At 39.9% G+C, this 21,031-nt stretch overlaps 2 protein-coding genes across 4 annotated transcripts in view; one reads left to right on the top strand and one right to left on the bottom strand.

Moving 5' to 3' along the window:
• LOC106779978 (transcriptional adapter ADA2b) overlaps window positions 1–21,031 on the bottom strand; it is a 40,373-nt gene that overhangs the window by 1,722 nt on the left and 17,620 nt on the right. For all 3 annotated transcript variants that reach the window (XM_022776781.1, XM_014668195.2, XM_014668196.2), the window contains exons 11-12: window positions 10,261–10,471; window positions 215–520 (exon numbers count right to left, since the gene is read on the bottom strand). In XM_022776781.1, coding sequence (XP_022632502.1) covers window positions 215–520; window positions 10,261–10,471 — 517 coding nt within the window. The remainder of the gene's footprint in view (window positions 1–214; window positions 521–10,260; window positions 10,472–21,031) is intronic.
• Window positions 1,364–3,130, top strand: LOC111240865. The gene is made up of 2 exons (XM_022776783.1): window positions 1,364–2,056; window positions 2,375–3,130. The coding sequence occupies exons 1-2, from the start codon at window positions 1,909–1,911 to the stop codon at window positions 2,788–2,790; spliced, it is 564 nt and encodes a 187-aa protein (XP_022632504.1). The 5' UTR covers window positions 1,364–1,908; the 3' UTR covers window positions 2,791–3,130.

The following is a 21,031-nucleotide window of genomic DNA, read 5'->3' as shown; positions in this document are numbered from 1 at the left end:
TTTCCATCTAACAGATTTTAGAAAATTTGTAAATTTTCTAAAATATGAAAACTAAAATGATGAAAAAATATAGAGACCAAAATAACATATCAAGAATTAAAAGGGATCAAAGCTACAGTCAGTCAAAATTGTAAAAATAAAAGCCCAACGGATGATAAAGGTAACGGAAAAGTAGAGAAATGAAATGCAATCATACAAGTTGAGAATTTCTCACCGATTCAGATAGAAATTCAGCCCCTGCAAATCCACTAATATCCCACTCTTCTAGCGACTTTGTGATGGCTTGTATGGCGGTAGATGAATCCTTGGAATCAGCAAATAGTGCTGCAGTCCCCTTTTGAAGACCACGTGGGCTACTGTCAAGTTCTCCTTTGAGACTATTTGGCCTCTGTAATGTCTTAGCACTGGTTCCAATCTGACCACTTTCTTTACAGGAACTTGATTCAGCTTCCTTTGTCCTCTTTTGCTCGATAAAGTGATAAGCATCACCAGCAGTTACACAGCCCGCAATTCGAGCTTCCTACATGATATTTCAAATGGAAATAACATTATAGTACAACACTTTTAGTCTTACACGTAAAAGACTATGCTAAAATTGGTATAAAAAACAGGAAACATCTCCCATTATAAGTTACGAGAACTAAACCACTTAATCTTTCGAACTCCACAAACACAGCTCCCTAAATTAATCAAGACTTGTATACTAGTTCAGATTAACCCCCTTGTGTTTGTGACATTGTTAGGAATCTGAGAGTAAAATCCTAACAATCTCCCTCACTCACTGATACGCACTCACACAAGACCAAAAGAATCAAACAATGGGTATATTATTCACTCTAACGAACAATGAAAACAATGTGTGCGTCGAGGGCCTAACCCCCCTTACCGGGTTCGAAACCGGTCTGTACAAAGTATATAATTCTCTATGTAATCACAGTAAAATGTGTTATTCCTTTTGTTGTAATATGGGATAATATCCGTAGAATCTTCCTAATTAGAAGAAATAGATACATAATATTTTATTTTATTTTATTTTTCCCTAGGTTTCCTAGTTTTCCTATTTCCCTTTTTAGGAGATCTAGATTATTACAAATAGAAGGTTTGAGAATGTATTTTTCATGATTTGAGAATAATAATAAGTCTCATTTTCAACTTGGTATCAGAGCCATGATTAAAGCCTATCCTATCGAGTTCTAAGTGGGCATTTCTGTTTCTATTCCACCCATTGTCGGGCCAATATTGGACCACCCAATTTCTACTATCACGCACGAGTTGTCTATACCTCAGCGTGAAGGGGGGTGTGTTGGAAGTCCCACATCGACTAGAGATAAGGCCAAATTATAATATATAAGTAAGGTGCAAACCTCACCTTATAAGCCGGTTTTGTAGGGTTGAGTTAGGCTTAAACCCACTTTCTAATATGGTATCAGAGCTCCTGATCTTAGGGGCTAGATTCCGCTGCAAGAAGCGTACCACCGCCACTGTCCGACCACCGCCGCTGCCACCGTCACCGGTCGGGGTCGTCGATAGGGCAGAAAGGTGCGCCCAACACCGGCGATCACAGAGCCGGAAGTCGCTCCTCGAACGGAGCCGCCACGCGCCGCCACCGTCGCCGACGCGTGTAGCCCACGCGCCCACCTCCGGCGAGACCCACTCGCCGGCGCCGACACAGACAGGGTCACCGGAGCCCCCTGAGTCCGTTCCTAGGGTCGGTGACGACTAGTTTTGGCTGTAATTGAGCATATCTGACTTTTACGTTTTGCTCCTCTTTTTCCGGTGAAACCCACTCGCTGTCGCCGTCACAGAAGGGTCACCGGAGCCTCCTGATTCTATTCCTTGGGTTGGTGACGACCCGTTTGGCCTTTATTTGAGTAGATCTGAGTTTGAAGTTTTTGCCCTTTTTTCGGGATGTCTGAAGAAAAGAGTATTTCTTTGGGGGTACCCAATGACTTACCAAATATAGGAANTANCTCGTGGTTGGATGGTCAGAATTACTTACAGTGGAGTCAATTTATTTTAAGGATTCTCAAGAGTCGCTCCAAACTTGATCATATAGATGGAGGAGGACCAGCACCAGATGATAAACATTTTTCAATGTGGGATAGAGAAGATTCTTTAATTATGACTTGGATGTGGCAATCCATGACTCCAAAAGTAAGAAAAAATTATATGTTTCATTCTTCCGCAAAAGAAATATGGGATGATTTACAAAGTACTTTTTCTTTAAAAAAGGATCTTGCTGCTACCTATGATATCAAGAACAGGATATTTAATACAAAACAGGGCTTCCTTTCCGTAACAGAGTATTACGGGATCTTGAATGGTCTTTGGATGGAACTCGATCAGATCCAAACAATAAAGATGTGTAAAACAGATGCTGCCGCTCTTGCTGAATTCATGGAAGGAGAAAAAATCTTTAAATTTCTTCAGGGCCTTAATCATGAGTACGACCCAATCCGGGTTCACATTTTTGGAAGAGAAAAATTACCACCACTGTCAGAAGTTTTTTTTATGGTAAGAGGAGAAGAAACTCGGAGATCTGTCATGCTTCATGGAGGGATCTCCAACACAGGCTCTGCCATGACAATTGGAAAGGGAGTGCACAAGGGAACAAATGCTGGGGGAAAAACGTTTGAAAGAGGTACTCATGGGGACTATTGTACATACTGTAAAAGATCTAGACATACCAAGGAAATATGCTTCAAACTACATGGAAAAAAGAATGTTCTCGAGCGCATGGGAAACAACAAAGGGCCTACTCAAAAGTGGGTAAATCATACTACCTCATAACGGGAAGCCACAAATCAACCTAATCCACCACCACCACCAGTTCTTGATATGCAAACTTATAAGGAGAAACTCGAGCGCTTGGAAGCAATGCTTGAATCAATGAGTAAGCCCTCTGGATCATGTACTTTGTCCATAAAAGGTAAGATTTGTCTCAATACTGTTGGTCATGTGTCTCACGGTATTTGGATCCTTGATTCGGGTGCAACTGATCATATGACACCTTTTAGTGGGAATTTTGATTCATATAGCAAGAGCAATAAAGAACAACTTATTACAGTTGCAAATGGACAGAGTATACCTGTATGCGGCTCTGGGAATATACTCTTGGACTCATCTATTATANTGAAGGATGTTTTACATGTTCCTCAATTAGCTAATAGTCTTATCTCTGTGCAAAAATTCACAAAGGATTTAAATTGNTCGGTAATATTTTTTCCAACTTATTGTGTTTTTCAGGATCTTGCCACGGGGAAGACGATTTTAACTNCTAAGGAGCAAAGTGNGTTGTATTTTTTAGAGTTTGATGACCAAAGCAACACACAAATCATGAGTCAACAAGTTACATCCAAGACGTGGGCCAAATCACAAATATGGTTACATCATCAAAGGCTTGGGCATCCTTCATTTANTCTTATCAAGTCCCTGTTTCCCCATTTGTTTACCAAGGAGTCTGTTGAGTCTTTTAATTGTGATATTTGTCAATTGTCAAAGCACCATCGTGCATCTTATCCTATTAGTAATAAAAAGAGTATTTCTCCNTTTGATTTAATTCACTCTGATGTTTGGGGTCCTGTCATAGATTCTATTTCTGGAGCCAAATGGTTTGTTACCTTTATTGATGATTGTACTCGTGTCACGTGGACATACCTTATGAAAAATAAATATGAAGTTTTTCAAATTTTTGTTAACTTTTTCCGTCTTGTCCAAACTCAATTTGGGAAAAATATAAAAAAAATTAGGTCTGATAATGGTACTGAATATGTGAATCATGAATTCCTCAATTTTTTATCTCATAATGGTATTGTTCACGAACTAACCTGTGTTAACACTCCTCAACAAAATGAGGTTGCTGAAAGAAAGAATCGTCATCTTCTTGAGGTAACTAGAGCTCTTCTTTTTCAAATGTCTGTTCCCAAACATTACTGGGGAGAAGCTGTGTTAACTGCCACATATCTCATCAACAGGATGCCCAGGATCTGAGCAATGAAGCTACCATAGTCCACAGTGAGCAAGAAGAGGAAGACAAATTTTTTGGCAAAAAATATGCAAGAAGAGAACAACCCACTTCGACTCTAGAGCAAGAAGAATTGTCTGATCCGGAGGTGAGAATCCCTGGAGATATCAATGAGGAGGAGGTAAGTATTANTGAGGATTTACCTATTGCATTGAGAAAGGGAAGAAGATCATGTGTTAAATATCCTATTTCTCAATATGTTTGCACTAACAATCTCTCTGATAAGCACAAAAGTTTTATTGCTGCCATTGATGCCACAAAAATACCTACCTCAATCCAGGAGGCCATGAAACTTGAACATTGGAATCAAGCTATGAAAGAAGAGATGAATGCATTAGAAAGAATTTCAACTTGGGAGATTGTTGATAAGCCAAGAGACAAGAAGGCAGTAGGGTGTAGATGGATATTCACAGTCAAACATAAGGCAGATGGGACAATAGAAAGATATAAAGCTAGATTGGTGGCAAAAGGATATACCCAGACATATGGGATTGATTATGAGGAGACATTTGCCCCAGTGGCAAAGATGAATACAGTTCGAGTTATTCTCGCTTTGGCTGCCCATTTTGGATGGGACTTACACCAGTTGGATGTGAAGTATGTCTTTCTTCATGGAGATCTAGATGAGGAAGTGTACATGGAGATTCCTCCAGGTTTTGAAGTGAAAAAATGAAAGAAACAAAGTATGTCTCCTAAAGAAAGCATTGTATGGTCTTAAACAATCCCCCAGAGCATGGTTTGGAAGATTTACAAAAGCAATGGTTTCCTTGGGATACAGGCAAAGCCAAGGAGATCATACTCTATTCATAAAGCACTCTTCTGCAGGTAAACTCACTTTATTGCTTGTCTATGTGGATGATATGATTATTGTAGGAGATGATGAAACAGAGAAATTGGCATTAAAGGAAAAATTGGCAGCTCTATTTGAAATGAAAGACCTAGGAAAATTCAAATATTTTCTTGGAATAAAGGTTGCCTACTCCAAGAATGGAATTTTCATCTCCCAAAGGAAATATGTACTTGATCTCCTCAAAGAAACAGAAAAGTTGAGATGTAGAACCTCAATTGTTCCTATAGAACAAAATCACAGAATTGGAAGTGAAGAAAGTGCTCCTGTAGAGAAGGCCCAATATCAGAGATTGGTGGAAAAATTGATTTATCTATCACACACAAGACCAGACATTGCTTATGCAGTTAGTGTAGTCAGCCAATTTATGCATGATCCAAGAGAGAGACATATGCAAGCAGTTGACAAAATTCTCCNATACTTGAAGTCAAGTCCAGGAAAGGGACTATTATTNAAAAAGGAAGACACNTTGAATATGAAGATATATACAGATGCTGACTATGNAGGTTCTATTACNGATAGAAAATCTANTTCTGGGTATTGTGTATTTCTTGGAGATANTTTGGTAACATGGAGAAGCAAAAAGCAAGATAGAGTATCCCGTTCTAGTGCAGAAGCTGAATTTCGAGCCCTTGCTCAAGGAATGTGTGAAGGACTTTGGATGAAAATCATCTTGGATGATCTTAAAGTCAAAGTGGAGCACCCGGTGCAACTTCACTGTGACAATAAGTCTGCTATNAGCATAGCCCATAATCCAATACAGCATGACAGAACCAAACACATTGAAATTGACAGACATTTCATCAAAGATAATCTTGACAGAGGCTTTGTGATTACAACTCATGCTCCTACAGAACTTCAAATAGCATATATTTTCACAAAAGGGCTTCCTCCGGGTAGATTTCAANATCTTGTAGGCAAGTTGGGAATGATTGATATTCATTTACCAACTTGAGGGGGAGTGTTGTAATATGGGATAATATTNGTAGAATCTTCCTAATTAGAGGAAATAGATACATAATATTTTATTTTATTTTATTTTTCCCTAGGTTTCCTAGTTTCCCTATTTCCCTTTTTAGGAGATCTAGATTATTACAAATAGAAGGTTTGAGAATGTATTTTTCATAATTTGAGAATAATAATAAGTTTCATTTTCAACTCCTTTTATACCAATTGAAAAAACAAATTGTAGAGAACGTCAATAAACCAAATTGGACAACAATGGACAAAGGCGGACTAGAACAATGAAACTTCAACTTAGATAGCAATGGACGAGGGCAAACTAGCACCATGTGATAGGTTTTCAATAGGAAAACCTAATCAAGCACTCTCCTTACTCACTCAACAGAGGAACACAGAGAAAGGAAAGAATAGTTTGGTATTATTCACAAAGAATGGAATAGGCAGCAATGATACAAGAGGCTTAACCCTCCTCCCCAGGACTTAACCCGTCAACCAAGTAAGTGTCAAAAAGTCCTTCAACTAGCTAAACAACTTCTATTTATACTAATCACCTCCCCAGGCCACTTAACTGTGTGATAGTTAAGTGCCTACGCTCCCCCAACTAACCAATCTAACTAACTCTCTTATTTCTCCTCTCATATACAATCCACCCCTGTTTATCTTTAGGCCTATCAATACCCGCCTCCTGAAGTCCAACCTTGTCCCCAAGGTTGAAGTCGGGATATTGTTCCCGAATGGTAACCTCATCTTCCCACGTTGCACCATCTGGACCTCCAACTTGCCATTCTATTAGCAACTGTGGCACCTCCACATCTCCTTGTTGTATCTGCCGCTGTCCCAACACTTTCAACTGCCAAAATGATGGGCCCTCCCCTTGTAGTTCCTGCGGCAGCTACTTCTCTACCCCTTGTGTGCCCACAGCCTTCTTTAACTGTGAAACATGGAAGACAGGGTGTATCGTCGCCGTCTCTGGAAGCTGCAGCTTGTAGGCAGCCTCCCCAACCTTTTGAATTACTTGAAAAGGGCCAAAATACCTAGCTGCTAGTTTTGAATGAAGTCTAGTTGGCATTGTCGACTGTCTTGGGGTCTTATTTTCAGAAAAACCCAATCTCCCACTTCAACATTCGCTGGTTTACGCCTCTTGTTTGCTTGTCGCACCATCACCTCATGGGCCCTCTCCAAATGAAATCTTAATTGCCTCAACGCCTCATCACGGGTTTGAAGTTCCTGGCTCACTGCTTCTACCAGAGTCTCACCCGGAATAAACCGATGCAGAGAAGGGGGTGGTCTCCCATATACAACTTCAAATGGAGTGCACCTTATAGCCCCCTGAAAGCTGGTATTATACCAGTACTCTGCGCACGGCAGAACTGCCATCCACCCTTTAGGTTGCTCAGAACAAAAGCACCTAAGATACCCCTCAAGCACCCGATTCACCACTTCTGTTTGCCCATCGGTTTCAGGGTGATACGCTGTACTCATTTTCAACTCAGTCCCCTGCCCCTTGAATAACTCCCTCCAGAAAATGCTAAGAAACAATGGATCCCGATCACTCACGATGGATTGAGGTACCCCATGCAGCCTTACTACCTCCCGGATGAATACTTTTGCCACGGATCTGGCTGAATACGGATGTTTGAGTGGGATAAAATGAGCGTATTTGCTCAATCAGTCCACAACCACCAAGATAGCATCGAACCCTTGCGATTTCGGTAACCTCACAATAAAATCCATGCTCAATTCCTCCCACACAGCATTCGGAATTGGCAATGGTTGTAACAATCCTTGAAGGGAAGAAGCGAGATATTTATGTTGTTGACATACGATGCACCTTGCTACAAACTCCGTGACGTCCTTCTTCATTCCAGCCCAATACAAGGACTGTGCTATGCGTCTGTACGTTCTGTAGACTCCTGAGTGACCCCCCGTCTGTGTTATGTGAAATTTGGCCATCAATTTAGAAATCCACTTTGATTTTGCTGACAGTACCAATCGGCCTTTATGGTGCAGCCTCTCATGCTCGAGTGTATACGCGGGGTGCGTATTTGGGTCCCTCTTAATGTCATCCATCACCTTCTGTAAGAATTCATCATCTTCTACTTCTCGTACCACCTCCTCAAAGTCCTGCCAGAAGGTTTTGGCCACCATGCCTAGCTCTTTCCCTTCTTCCTCTTCTCCTTCATACTTTCTGGACAGGGCATCTGCAGCTTTATTCGCAGCTCCCGATTTGAAAACAATATCAAAGTCATATCCCAACAATTTTGCAATCCAGTCCTGTTGGTTTTGGGTTGTAATTCGTTGCTCCAACGAATGGCGGAGGTTCTTTTGGTCGATGTGAACGATGAACTTTTGTCCGACAAGATAAGGCCTCCAATGTTGTATAGCCAACACCAGGGCCATCAATTATTTCTCGTATATCGACTTGCTCAGCTTCCCCTCAGACAACGCTTTGCTGAAATAGGCTATCGGCCTTTTATCCTACATCAAAACTGCTCCCACCCCCCGTCCGGATGCATCACATTCGATGTGGAAGGGTCGCCCAAAATCTGGCAGCGACAGCACGGGTGCTATTGTCATAGCCTTCTTCAACGTCTTCCAAGCTTCCTCTGCCTCTGCGTTCCAAGTGAACCCTCCCTTTTCTAATAATTCCGTCAACAGTTTGGCTACTTTCCCATAATCCCTGACGAATCGCCGGTAGTATCCGGTCAACCCCAAGAACCCCCTCAAGCATTTTACTGTTCTCGGCCTTTCCCACTCTACTATGGCCTTTATTTTATCTTCATCCATTTCCACGCCCTTGCTGGATATAACATGCCCCAAATATTTGACATGGGTTTGTCCGAATTCACTTTTCTTTCTGTTAGCCACCAACTGTTCCCGTTGCAACGTCGACAATACGCTCTCAACATGCTCGAGATGTTCTTTCCAATCACGGCTGTAAATCAGTATGTCATCGAAGAACACCAAGACATACTTCAGTAAATAGGGTTGGAAAAGGTTGTTCATAGTACTTTGGAATGTTACCGGCGCATTGGTGAGTCCGAACGGCATGACTACGAATTCGTAGTGCCCTTGATGTGTTTGGAAAGTTGTCTTCTCAATGTCCTCCTCGTGCATGCGTATTTGATTGTATCCCGCTTTCAAGTCAATTTTAGAGAAGAAAGCCCCTCCCTTCAACTCGTCCAGCAACTCCTCTATGACGGGGATGGGAAACTTGTCCGGCACAGTCACACGGTTGAGAGCCCGGTAGTCTACACAGAAACGCCAGCTACTGTCTTTCTTCTTCACCAGAATCACCGGGCTCGAGTAAGGACTATGACTTGGTCGGACCACCCCAGTTCGAAGCATCTCGGCGATCTGCTGCTCAATCTCGGTCTTCATCACATGCGAGTACCGATATGGTCTACATTGACAGGGTCGCTCCCTTCTTTAAGCGTTATCCAGTGTTGCATGTCCCTGCTAGGTGGCAAGCAGTTGGGCTCAGCAAACACCACGTCATAGCGTTTGAGAAGCTTCTCCATTTCTTCTTTCTGCACCATCGTAAGGCCCATACAGCTTCTAGAACATTACGATGGATTGTGTGAGGGTAGTATCCTTGAGGAATTTGCGCCAAATCGGAAGCATGGATGAATATGTTCAAGGATTCAAGTGCTCAAAAGCCTAGGTTCCAAAACTCCATGATGAGCAACATTTTTCTTATTTCATTCACGGTTTAAAGGAAGGGATTTGAGCTCATCTTGGAAGCTTGAATGCGGTAACACCTTTAACTCGGGGGTGGTGTATCATGAACGTGGATAGAGATGTGAAGTTAAAAAGGTCATCTAGAAGTAGGATAACATCAGGATAGAATTGCCATGGCATGCTTTCATGTTCGGGCCAAGCAGGTATGAAATTTATGCCAATGTTTGCGAGGCAAATGACCCACAATTCAAATGGCATTGTAGGACTAAATGGGCATGGGGTTGAAAAACGAGGAAGTGGGCCACGTATAGGTAAGCACCCATTTTCCTTGTCAAGTGTTATTTGATGTAAACAAAAGGGCTTGTGTTTGAAATGCAGTGGGCGCTACAGCCTCCCCCACCAGTATCCAATTAAACAGCTACATGTCTTGTTGATGGACCAAGGAAGATGGAGAGACCATAGACTTAGGAGAAGATGAAGGAGAAGAGAACTGATAGGAAATGTAGTGCTCTCATTTTTGCAAAAGTTAAAATCGTAGAATCAAGGGGAGCAAAAAACTCCAAGGTTGAAAACAAATGTGAATGTACCATTGTCGAAAGATAAAACTATCCATTAATGTAATACGCTTGTAAAAATGCTTTCATTCAAATTCATTTTTGGGATATAACACTAGTAAAGAAACTAACTACAATATCTCTAGATAAAGGGTGGTGACATCATCATAATGTGTAAAAGAATGTATTACCTGTAAATCCTGTATTCTTTTGACCAGTCTGTGTTCTTCAATGATATTTTTTAGAAAATCCTGATGTTGTTCTTTTGAATGAAACCGCATGAAGACCTTGTAATGCTGACATATTTGAAGCTCTTCAGGCAAGAGAGATTTCTCAAAAGGATCAAGATAAAGCAACTCCCTTTCAAGTACAAAATGCTTTCTTCGCTTCCGCTCATCTAACCTACACAAAGTATCAGACATATCCTGGCAGTTCAGTTAAACCAAACCATCAATATTTTCAGCAAACATCCGGCAGAAAATAATATTAAAATTTATTATTTAGAATTGATTGAAAATACATTCTCATATCCTCTATTTGTAACAATCTAATTCTCCTAAAAAGGGAAATAGAAAAACTAGGAAAACAAAATAAAATAAAAGATTGTATATCTATTTTCTCTAATTAGGAAGATTTTAAAGGAATCTTCTCTAATTACAACACATCCTTTTATTAATTCCATATATAGCATATTGTAATTAAAGTGCAACAAAAATATCCCTAAATCATAGGGATCTAATTATATCGCTGAATCATAGAAATTTGATTATATCTTTTGAATATAGAGAAAAACTAAGTATAGGATTACTTTCACTTCTGTCTAAAATACACGTAAGATAATATATTTATAATGAAGAATGATACAAGTATATATGGCTACCAAACATAAATATGGTAAATAAAATATATTGTTACAAACAATATCAACAATATCTACCAATATCAAATAATATCAAATATCTATGTTTTCCTAATTAACAATAGAGATTGTTTCTCTAATTAACATAAAATGCAATATATCTAACAATATTCCTTATCAAATTACATTAAGTTTTTTTATTATATTTAATATCTCGTGTGTGTATGTGTCTATATATATATATATATATATATATATATATATATATATATATATATATATATACACATATATATAATGTATTCACATCAATGAAATCATTCTATTCTACATTAATATTTTAGATGTGATAAATAACCCAATCTATACTCTCGTATCTAGGCTTATTACACNTAACAATAGAGATTGTTTCTCTAATTAACATAAAATGCAATATATCTAACAATATTCCTTATCAAATTACATTAAGTTTTTTTATTATATTTAATTTCTTGTGTGTGTAATGATATATATATATATATATATATATATATATATATATATATATATATATATATATATACACATATATATGATGTATTCACATCAATGAAATCATTCTATTCTACATTAATATTTTAGATGTGATAAATAACCCAATCTATACTCTCGTATCTAGGCTTATTACACTTCGTTAGGATTTTCATCTCTTTTATCTTTCATTCTTGGCTTAGTTTTTGCACTTTTTAGGAAATTTAGGATCTAAATTGAAAATAGTGTAAAACTTGAATTTTGATGTTGAAATTTGCAATCTGGCAGCTAGAAAAATATCCCTAAATCATAGGGATCTAATTATATCCTTGAATCATAAGAATTTGATTATATCCCTGATCTAATTACATTAAGTGTTGTTATTATATTTCCTATCTCGTGTGTGTAAGTGTGTGTAAGTGTGTGTATATATATATATATATATATGATGTATTCATAGCAATGAAATTATTCTATTCTATCTTAATATTATAATGTGATAACTCTATCTATACTCTCGTATCTAGGCCTATTACACTCCCTTATGATTTTCATCTCTTTTACCTTTTATTCTTTAGCTTAGTTTTTGCCCTTTTTAGGAAATTTAGGACCTAAATTGAAAATAATGTAAAAGTTGAATTTTGATGCTGAAAATTGCAATCTGGCAACTCTTGGCTTTGCTGACCATTTTTCTCATAACATTTCCATAGATATCCATTTGAGCTAAGGTTTGAGTTGAAAATAAGACTGTGTTAGAATCATTACATATAGCTATCATCATTTAGGCTAGTCTGCAGAGTTATTAATGAGTTGTACCTAGTTTTGTACCTAGTAGTCTAGTGCAGACTCTTGGTATTACATGTACTCTTGTGTTTTTCAGTATAAATAGAAGATAATGAGAAGGATCTTCTAAGCCCTTAAGAATATTTCTTATCAGTCTTAAATCTCAAGTTGGTATCAGAGAAGGTTCATCCTGCTGTGGTTTCCGTCCTCGGTTGTCCATCAGCACTGTCATTACTGTTCGCACCTGTCCAATGCAGTTCACTGTCGTCCGCGACTGTCTCGCCACTATCTGCAGCTGTCAACTGCAGTTTGAAGTTCTTCAACTTGGTTGTCCACCATCTCGCATCTGTCCGCTACTGTCCAACGCTGTCCGTCACCATTCGCCGCCGTCCGCCGCCGGCCACCGTCACTGTTCCGTCTGGCGGCCTCTGGATCTGGCTCGCCTCTTCACGCGACAACCAACCCCACCGATGGGTTCGCCTGAATCTCCTCGACGCTATGCCACGCACAGCCTTTTTGTGTGCTGCGAACAGGTGCGTGCCGTCCACGCACCGCCCTCTGCTCACCGAGACTTCATCGCGACACCTCCATAGTCGTCACCTGAGCCTCCTCTCTCTGTTCTGACCCTCAAAACTTGGTTTCCGTGAAGTCCCGAAGCTCCTCCTGAAGAAAACCGAGGGTTGGTTGGTTGCTCACTGTCGCGTTTTCCTGTTTCTCACTGTCGCGCCTTCCTTCTCCTATTTTTTATCCAGAATGGCATCTGGAAGTGTTCTTTCCCTATCTGGAAGACCTTCGATTACTTCCGAAAAGCTAAACGGCAAAAATTATCTGTCTTGGTCTGCGGTTGTGGAAATGTGGTTCCTCGGTCAAGGTCATTATGATCACCTTGAGCAGGATGGAAGCCAAGTACCTTCAGGAAAAGCTGAACAATGGAAACAAGCAGATTTCCAGTTGTGTGCCCTATTGTGGCAGTCTATGGAACCACGACATTTAATATCTCTTAGAGCCTTTAAAACATGTCACTCGTTTTGGAAGAATGCTCGAAGCATTTATGCTAATGATATTCAACGTCTCTATGATACAGCAAACAAGCTTGCAAGTCTCGAAATGACAGATCATGATATGGTTTCCTTCATGACTGAAGCCCACGCAGTTGTGGAAGAGTTGAGAATGTTCTTGGAAGAGGAATCCTCGGAAGACATCAAGAAGAAGCGTGATAAGTATTATATGGTGATGATCCTCCGTGCTTTGCATCCAGACTTGAATCACATTAGAGATCAACTTCTGACAAGCCATGAGGTCCCAACCTTGGAAGACTTGACCACACGTCTTCTTCGTGTTCCAGTGCCTCAATCTCAAGAAACTCATGAAACACTGGAACCATCTGTCATGGTTGCCACACGAGGAAGAGAAGGACGTGGCACTAGAGGAGGAGGACATGGAGGTCGGGACGTCCACAGTGCACTTACTATAAGAGGGTGGGTCCAACCCAAGAAAATTGCTACTCCTTGCATGGCTTTCCTTAAAAAACAGCCAATATCGACTGAAACGTTCACTTCCAACTCCAAGTTCACTGAGGAAGAGTATCAAGAGTATCTGCGATTAAAGTCTAACAACTTGGCGCAATCATCTCAGTCCCCAAGTATGTCCACAACTTGCATTTCTCAATCCATGGAAGGTCTAAATTCATGGGTAATTGACTCGGATGCTTCTGATCACATTTCTGGTAATACCTCGTTGTTCTCAACCATTTCCCTCCAAGAAAAACCCTTGGTTGAAACGGCTCGTACCCTTTTGCTTGGTGCCCATATTCCTGTTCATCACTGGGCGATGCCATCTTAACTGCATGTTTTCTTATCAATAGGATGCCCTCCTCCTCTCTCAATAATAAAGTCCCTTTCTCCGTCCTCTTTTCCAATGATCCTCTCTTTCACACCTCTCCTTGAGTTTTTGGTTGTGTATGTTTTGTTCACGACATGTCTCCGAGGCTAGACAAGCTCTCCGCTCGTGCAATTAAATGTGTCTTTTTGGACTATTTTCGGCTTCAAAAAGGGCACCGGTGTTACTCTCCTGAAACTCGAAAGTACTACATGTCGGCCAATGTCACATTCTTTGAANAGACACCTTTCTTCTCTCCATCTGTTCAAGATGTTCATATCCTCCAACAGGTCCTTCCTCTTCCAGTGGTTGAGTCAGATATCTCCAATGTCCCCATCAATTCAAGTCATGCTCACGGTCCTCCCGAACCTCCCACTCCACATACTGATATCCTCTGACACAGTACCCCGATGAGTAATCCTCTTCCAGAAAATGGTGGATCTCCTCCTTCAAATTCTTCTCCGTCACCATCTCCTGTCACGCCTCCTGGTGAAGCTGATTCTGGTTAGCCCATTGCTTTCAGAAAAGGTACTCGTTCCACTCGAAACCCTCATCCCATTTATAATTTTCTCAGCTATAACAGAGTGTCACCCTCCTTTTATTCCTTTTATCCTCAGTCTCTCCTGTGGCTATACCTAAAAATGTGAAAGAAGCACTTGATCATCCTGGATGGCGACAAGCCATGATTGAAGAAATGCAGGCTCTTGACCACAGTAATACTTGGGAGCTTGTGCCACTTCCCCCAGGAAAAAAAGGTTGTTGGTTGTCGATGGGTATATGCAATTAAAGTCAGCCCTAATGGTGACATTGATAGGCTCAAAGCCCGGCTGGTTGCAAAAGGGTACACTCACGTTTATGGTCTTGATTATTGTGACACCTTTTCTCCCGTGGCCAAGATGACTACCATTCGCTTGTTCTTCGCCATGGCCGCCATTCGTCATTGGCCACTTCATCAGTTGGATATCAAAATTGCTTTTCTCCATGGTGATCTTGAGGAAGAAGATTATATGGAGCAACCTCTTGGGTTTGTTGCTCAGGGGGAGTCAGGTATGGTTTGTAAATTGAACCGATCTCTATATGGGCTCAAGCAATCTCCACGTGCTTGGTTTGGAATGTTCAGCTTCATTGTTCAAAAATTTGGGTTAAAACGCAGTGAAGCAGATCATTCAGTCTTTTTATTATCATTCGTCTCTTGGGAAATGTGTTTACTTGATAGTATATGTTGATTATATTGTTATTACAGGAAATGATACTGCTGGAATATCTCAATTGAAGGAGTACTTGTGTAGACATTTCCAAACCAAGGATCTTGGGAGCCTCAGATACTTCCTAGGCATTGAAGTAGCTCAGTCAAAATATGGAGTTGTAATCTCCCAAAGGAAGTATGCTCTGGATATTTTACAAGAAACAAGCATGATTGATTGTAGACCGGTTGATAGTCTTATGGATCCAAATCAAAAATTAACAGCAGAAGGTGAGTTATTCTCCGACCTAGAGAGATATAGGAGGCTAGTGGGAAAACTAATCTATCTCACTATTACAAGACCGGATCTATCTTTTGTAGTTGGAGTGGTTAGTCAGTTCATGCAAGCTCCGTGTGTTGGTCATTGGAATGCTATCATTCGCATTCTAAGGTATGTGAAAAAGACTCCTGGGAAAGGGCTGTTATATGAAGATAAAGGAAACTTTCAGGTATCAGGATATTGTGATGCTGATTGGGCAAGTTCTCCTATTGATAGACGATCTACTACTGGATATTGTTATATGAAGATAAAGGAAACCTTCAGGTATTAGGATATTGTGATGCTGATTGGGCAGGTTCTCTTATTGATAGACGATCTACTACAGGATATTGTGTTTTCCTTCGAGGAAACATTATCTCATGGAAAAGTAAGAAAGAAAATGTAGTGGCTCGATCAACAGCTGAAGCTGAATATAGGGCAATGGCTTCATTAACATGTGAACTTATATGGGTGAAGCAGTTCCTTCAAGAGCTTAGCTTCTGTGACATCCAGAGTATGAAGATGTATTGTGATAACCAAGCTGCTCTTCACATTGCATCAACTCCAGTGTTTCACGAGAGAACCAAACATAGAGAAATTGATTGTTATTTTGTTCGGGAAAAATTATTGTCAAAAGAAATATGTACTGAGTTTGTTGGATCAAATGACCAACTCGCAGATGTATTGACTAAGTCATTGAGGGGACCTCGGATTGAGTTTATTTGTTCCAAGCTTGGAACATACAACCTGTATGCTCCAACTTGAGGGGGAGTGTTAGAATCATTACATATAGCTATCATCATTTAGGCTAGTCTGCAGAGTTATTAATGAGTTGTACCTAGCTCTGTACCTAGTAGTCTAGTGCAAACTCTTGGTATTACATGTACTCTTGTGTTTTTCATTATAAATAGAAGATAATGAGAGGGATCTTCTAAGCCCTCAAGAATATTTCTTATCAGTCTTAAATCTCAAGTGACTGATTTATTATTCTCAATCATGAAAAATACATTCTCATACTCTCTATTTGTAATAATCTAGTTCTCCTAAAAGGAGAAATAGGGAAACTAGGAAAACTAGGAAAAATAAAATAAGATAAAATATTATGTATCTATTTCCTGTAATTAGGAAGATTCTAAAGATATTATCCCAAATTACAACATTCCCCCTCAAGTTGGTAAATGAATATCAATCATTCCCAACTTACCTACAAGATCTTGAAATCTACCCGAAGGAAGCCCTTTTGTAAAAAATATCTGCTATTTGAAGTTTTGTAGGAACATGAGTTGTAATCACAAAGCCTCTGTCAAGATTATCTTTGATGAAATGTCTGTCAATTTCAATGTATTTGGTTTTGTCATGTTGTACTGGATTATGGGCTATGCTCATAGCAGACTTATTGTCACATTGTAATTGCACTGGGTTCTCCACTTTGACTTTAAAATTATCCAAAATGATTTTCATCCAGAGTCCTTCACACATTCCTTGAACAAGGGCTCGAAATTCAACTTCTGCACTAGAACGGGATACTCTATCTTGCTTTTTGCTTCTCCATGTTACCAGACTATCTCCAAGAAATACACAATACCTAGAAGTAGATTTTCTGTCAGTAATAGAACCTACATAGTCAGCATCAGTATATATCTTCATAATCAATGTGTCTTCCCTTTTGAATAATAGTCCCTTTCTTGGACTTGACTTCAAGTATTGGAGAATTTTGTCAATTGCTTACATGTGTCTCTCCCTTGGATCATGCATAAATTGGCTCACTACACTAACTGCATAAGCAATGTTTGGTCTTGTGTATGATAGATAAATCAACTTTCCCACCAATTCTCTGATATTGGGCCTTCTCTACAGGAGCACTTTCTTCACTTCCAATTCTGTGATTCTGTTCTATAGGAATTGTTGAGGTTCTACATCCCAACTTTCCTATTTCTTTGAGGAGATCAAGTACATATTTCCTTTGGGAGATGAAAAATCCGTTCTTAGAGTAGGCAACCTCTATTCCAAGAAAATATTTGAATTTTCCTAGGTCTTTCATTTCAAATTGAACTGCCAATTTTTCTTTTAATGCCAATTTTTCTATTTCATCATCTCCTACAATAATCATATCATCCACATAGACAAGCAATAGAGTGAGTTTACCTGTAGAAGAGTGCTTTATGAATAGAGTATGATTTCCTTGGCTTTGTCTGTATCCCAAGGAAACCATTGCTTTTGTAAATCTTTCAAACCATGCCCTAGGGGATTGCTTAAGACCATACAATGCTTGTTTCTTTCATTTTTCACTTCAAAACCTGGGGGAATCTCCATGTACACTTCCTCATCTAAGAAGAAAGGCATTCTTCACATCTAGCTGGTGTAAGTCCCATCCAAAATGGGCAGCCAAAGCGAGAATAACTTAAACTATATTCATCTTGGGCAAATGTTTGGATATACCTTTTTGCCACCAATCTAGCTTTATATCTTTCTATTGTCCCATCTGTCTTATGTTTCACTATGAATATCCCTCTACACCCCAATGCCTTCTTGTCTCTTGGCTTATCAACAATGGCAAACGCGCCGAATAGCGACAAAAGGTGCTAGACAGCAGCAAACGCGCCGAACAGTGGCAAATGGTGTCAGGCAGTTGCGGAGAGCAACTAGGATTTGGAGACTAGACAAAAACCAGAGCGGGATCGACCCGCTCTGATACCAACTTGAGATTGAAACTGTAAAATAATGCTCGAGGGCTTGAAAGATCCCTCTCACTCTCATTCTATATATAAGAAAGTTTTTATAAAAAATACATGATAAATAGAATAACCTAGACACAATATAATGATGATAAATACAGTTGTTAGAGATATTATATTTAGTTCATATTGTGTTTATGTTAATTAGGGAAATATAGTCCCTATATGTTTATTAGGGAAACATTGTTCTTATTTTATTTTATTTTATTCTTATATATTCATTTGTATTTGGGCTTAGCCCAAACTTCTACTTGTTCTGCTCTTCTGCGTATTCCGAGCAAACCAATCATTGAAACATCTCCTCATATTGATGATTCCTCTGTTATGGCTGTCCAACATGATGATAAAAGTCGGTCTCGTAAGCCGGGTAAAGGACGACCAAAATGTGACCACTGTGGCAAGCTAGGCCACAGAATTGATAGATGTTTTGCACTTCATGGACGTCCTCCTCGATCTGCAGCAATGGCTAATTCTGATTCACCTCCTCGGCCTGCAGACCATCCTACTTCATCAAATACTGTAGATAACCCTGCAGTAACGAATTTCTCAAATGGTATGAGGATCGTCAGCAATCTAGTTCCACTACATCTGCATCTGTTGCACGCACAGGTACACCTTTTGTTGGTCTGACTCACTCCCTCGGATCTTGGGTCCTTGACTCAGGCGCCACCGATCATATAACTAGTAACAAATCCTTGTTTTCTTCCTTGTCATGTTCGGATAATTGACCTTCAGTAACAATGGCTGAAGGGTCTAGAGTCTCATCTCATGGTATTGGTACTGTTCATATTTTTCCGTTCATATCCATTGATCATGTACTCTATGTCCCTGGGTCTCCTTTCAATTTATTGTCCGTCAGTCGTCTAACTCATTCCCTTGTGTTATTTCATTTACTAAAGATTTTGTTTGTTTGCAGGACCGGAGTTCGAAACACATGAATGGCACAGGATGTGAGTCTCATGGCCTATATCTTCTCCGCCCTTCTCCACATGTTGGCGTCATCATGGAGTCACCATCCCTTCTTCATGCTCAGTTAGGTCATCCTAGTCTTGCCAAACTGCAGCAGCTTGTTCCGAGTTTGTCGAAGTTATCCCACTTGTCGTGTGAGTCTTGTTAGTTAGGAAAGCATACTCGTAGTTCCTTTCCTAGTAGTGTTTCACAACGAGCGTCGTCACCTTTTTCATTAGTTCATTCTGATATTCGGGGACCTAGTCGTGTTAAGTCCACATTAGGATTTCAGTATTTTGTTACTTTTATTGATGATTACTCTAGATGTACTTGGTTGTTTTTAATAAAGAATCGTTCTGAGTTGTTTTCTATTTTCCAATCATTTTTTAATGAAATAAAAACACAGTTTGGGGTTACTATTCGAACTTTACGTAGTGATAATGGCCGTGAATACATTTCTCAACAATTTAAACATTTTATGCCTTCTCATGGCATTCTTCACCAGAACTCCTGTGCTTATACTCCTCTACAAAATGAGGCGGTTGAGCACAAGAATAGACACCTCATTGAAACAACTCGTACACTTCTAATTCATGGCCAAGTACCCTCGCGTTTTTGGGGTGATGCAGTTCTCACCACATGTTATCTCATGAACCGCATGCCGTCTTCTGTCCTAGATAACAAAATCCCTCATTCTGTCTTATTTCCTCAAGACCCTTTACATCCATTACCTCTTAAAGTTTTTGGGTCTACATGTTTTGTTCATGATTTTAGTCCTGGTCTTGATAAGTTATCTCCTAGATCTCACAAATGTGTCTTCTTAGGATTTCCACGGTCACAAAAGGGCTATAAGTGTTTTTCTCCTTCTCTCAATCGTCATTTTATCTCTGCTGATGTCACTTTTGATGAATTTTCGTTTTATTTTTCACAACTATCTTCTAGCTTTGTACCTCCACCTACCACTGTTGATATTCCTATTGTCTGTGATCCTTTAGACTCTCATTCCCCACAAGATCGTCCTTCAATTCCACCCCTTCAGGTTTATAGTCGCCGCAATTGTCTCCCTCATGACTCACCTCCTCTGCCGCCTCTTGTGTCTCCTCCGGCTCCAGCAGATGAGTCTGACCTGCCTATTGCCCTTCGTAAAGGTATGTGCTCTACTCGTAACCCTTCCCCCCATTATACTGTTCTTAGTTACCACAGGTTATCTCCATCTTTTTACACATGTCTCTCATCCATCTCTTCTGTGTCAATTCCCAAGTCTGTGGATGATGCCTTAACTCATCCTGGTTGGCGTCAAGCCATGCTGGATGAATTAAGTGCTTTACAGAAAAGTGGAACTTGGGAGCTTGTCCTACTAACATCTGGAAAGTCTGTTGGTTGCAGGTGGGTGTATGCTATCAAAGTTGGCCCTGATGGTACAATTGATTGTTTGAAGGCTCGACTGGTTGCCAAAGGCTACACAGACTTTTGGTTTGGATTATGATGATACCTTTTCTCCAATGGCGAAAATGACCTCAGTTCGCCTATTCATTTCCATGGTTGCTCTTCGACAATGGCCTCTTTACCAACTTGATGTCAAAAATGCTTTCCTTAATAGTGATTTGCACGATGAAATTTATATGGAGCAACCGCCCGACTTTGTTGCTCAGGGGGAGTCATCTGGATTGGTATGTCATCTTCGCAAATCCCTATATGGCCTAAAACAGTCTCCTCGGGCCTGGTTTGGTAAATTCAGCTGTGTTGT

Source organism: Vigna radiata, unplaced genomic scaffold (assembly GCF_000741045.1).
Source record: "Vigna radiata var. radiata cultivar VC1973A unplaced genomic scaffold, Vradiata_ver6 scaffold_70, whole genome shotgun sequence".
Lineage (NCBI taxonomy): Eukaryota > Viridiplantae > Streptophyta > Magnoliopsida > Fabales > Fabaceae > Vigna > Vigna radiata.
Note: the sequence above shows the minus strand (reverse complement) of the source record. Positions and strands in the feature narration are given on the sequence as shown.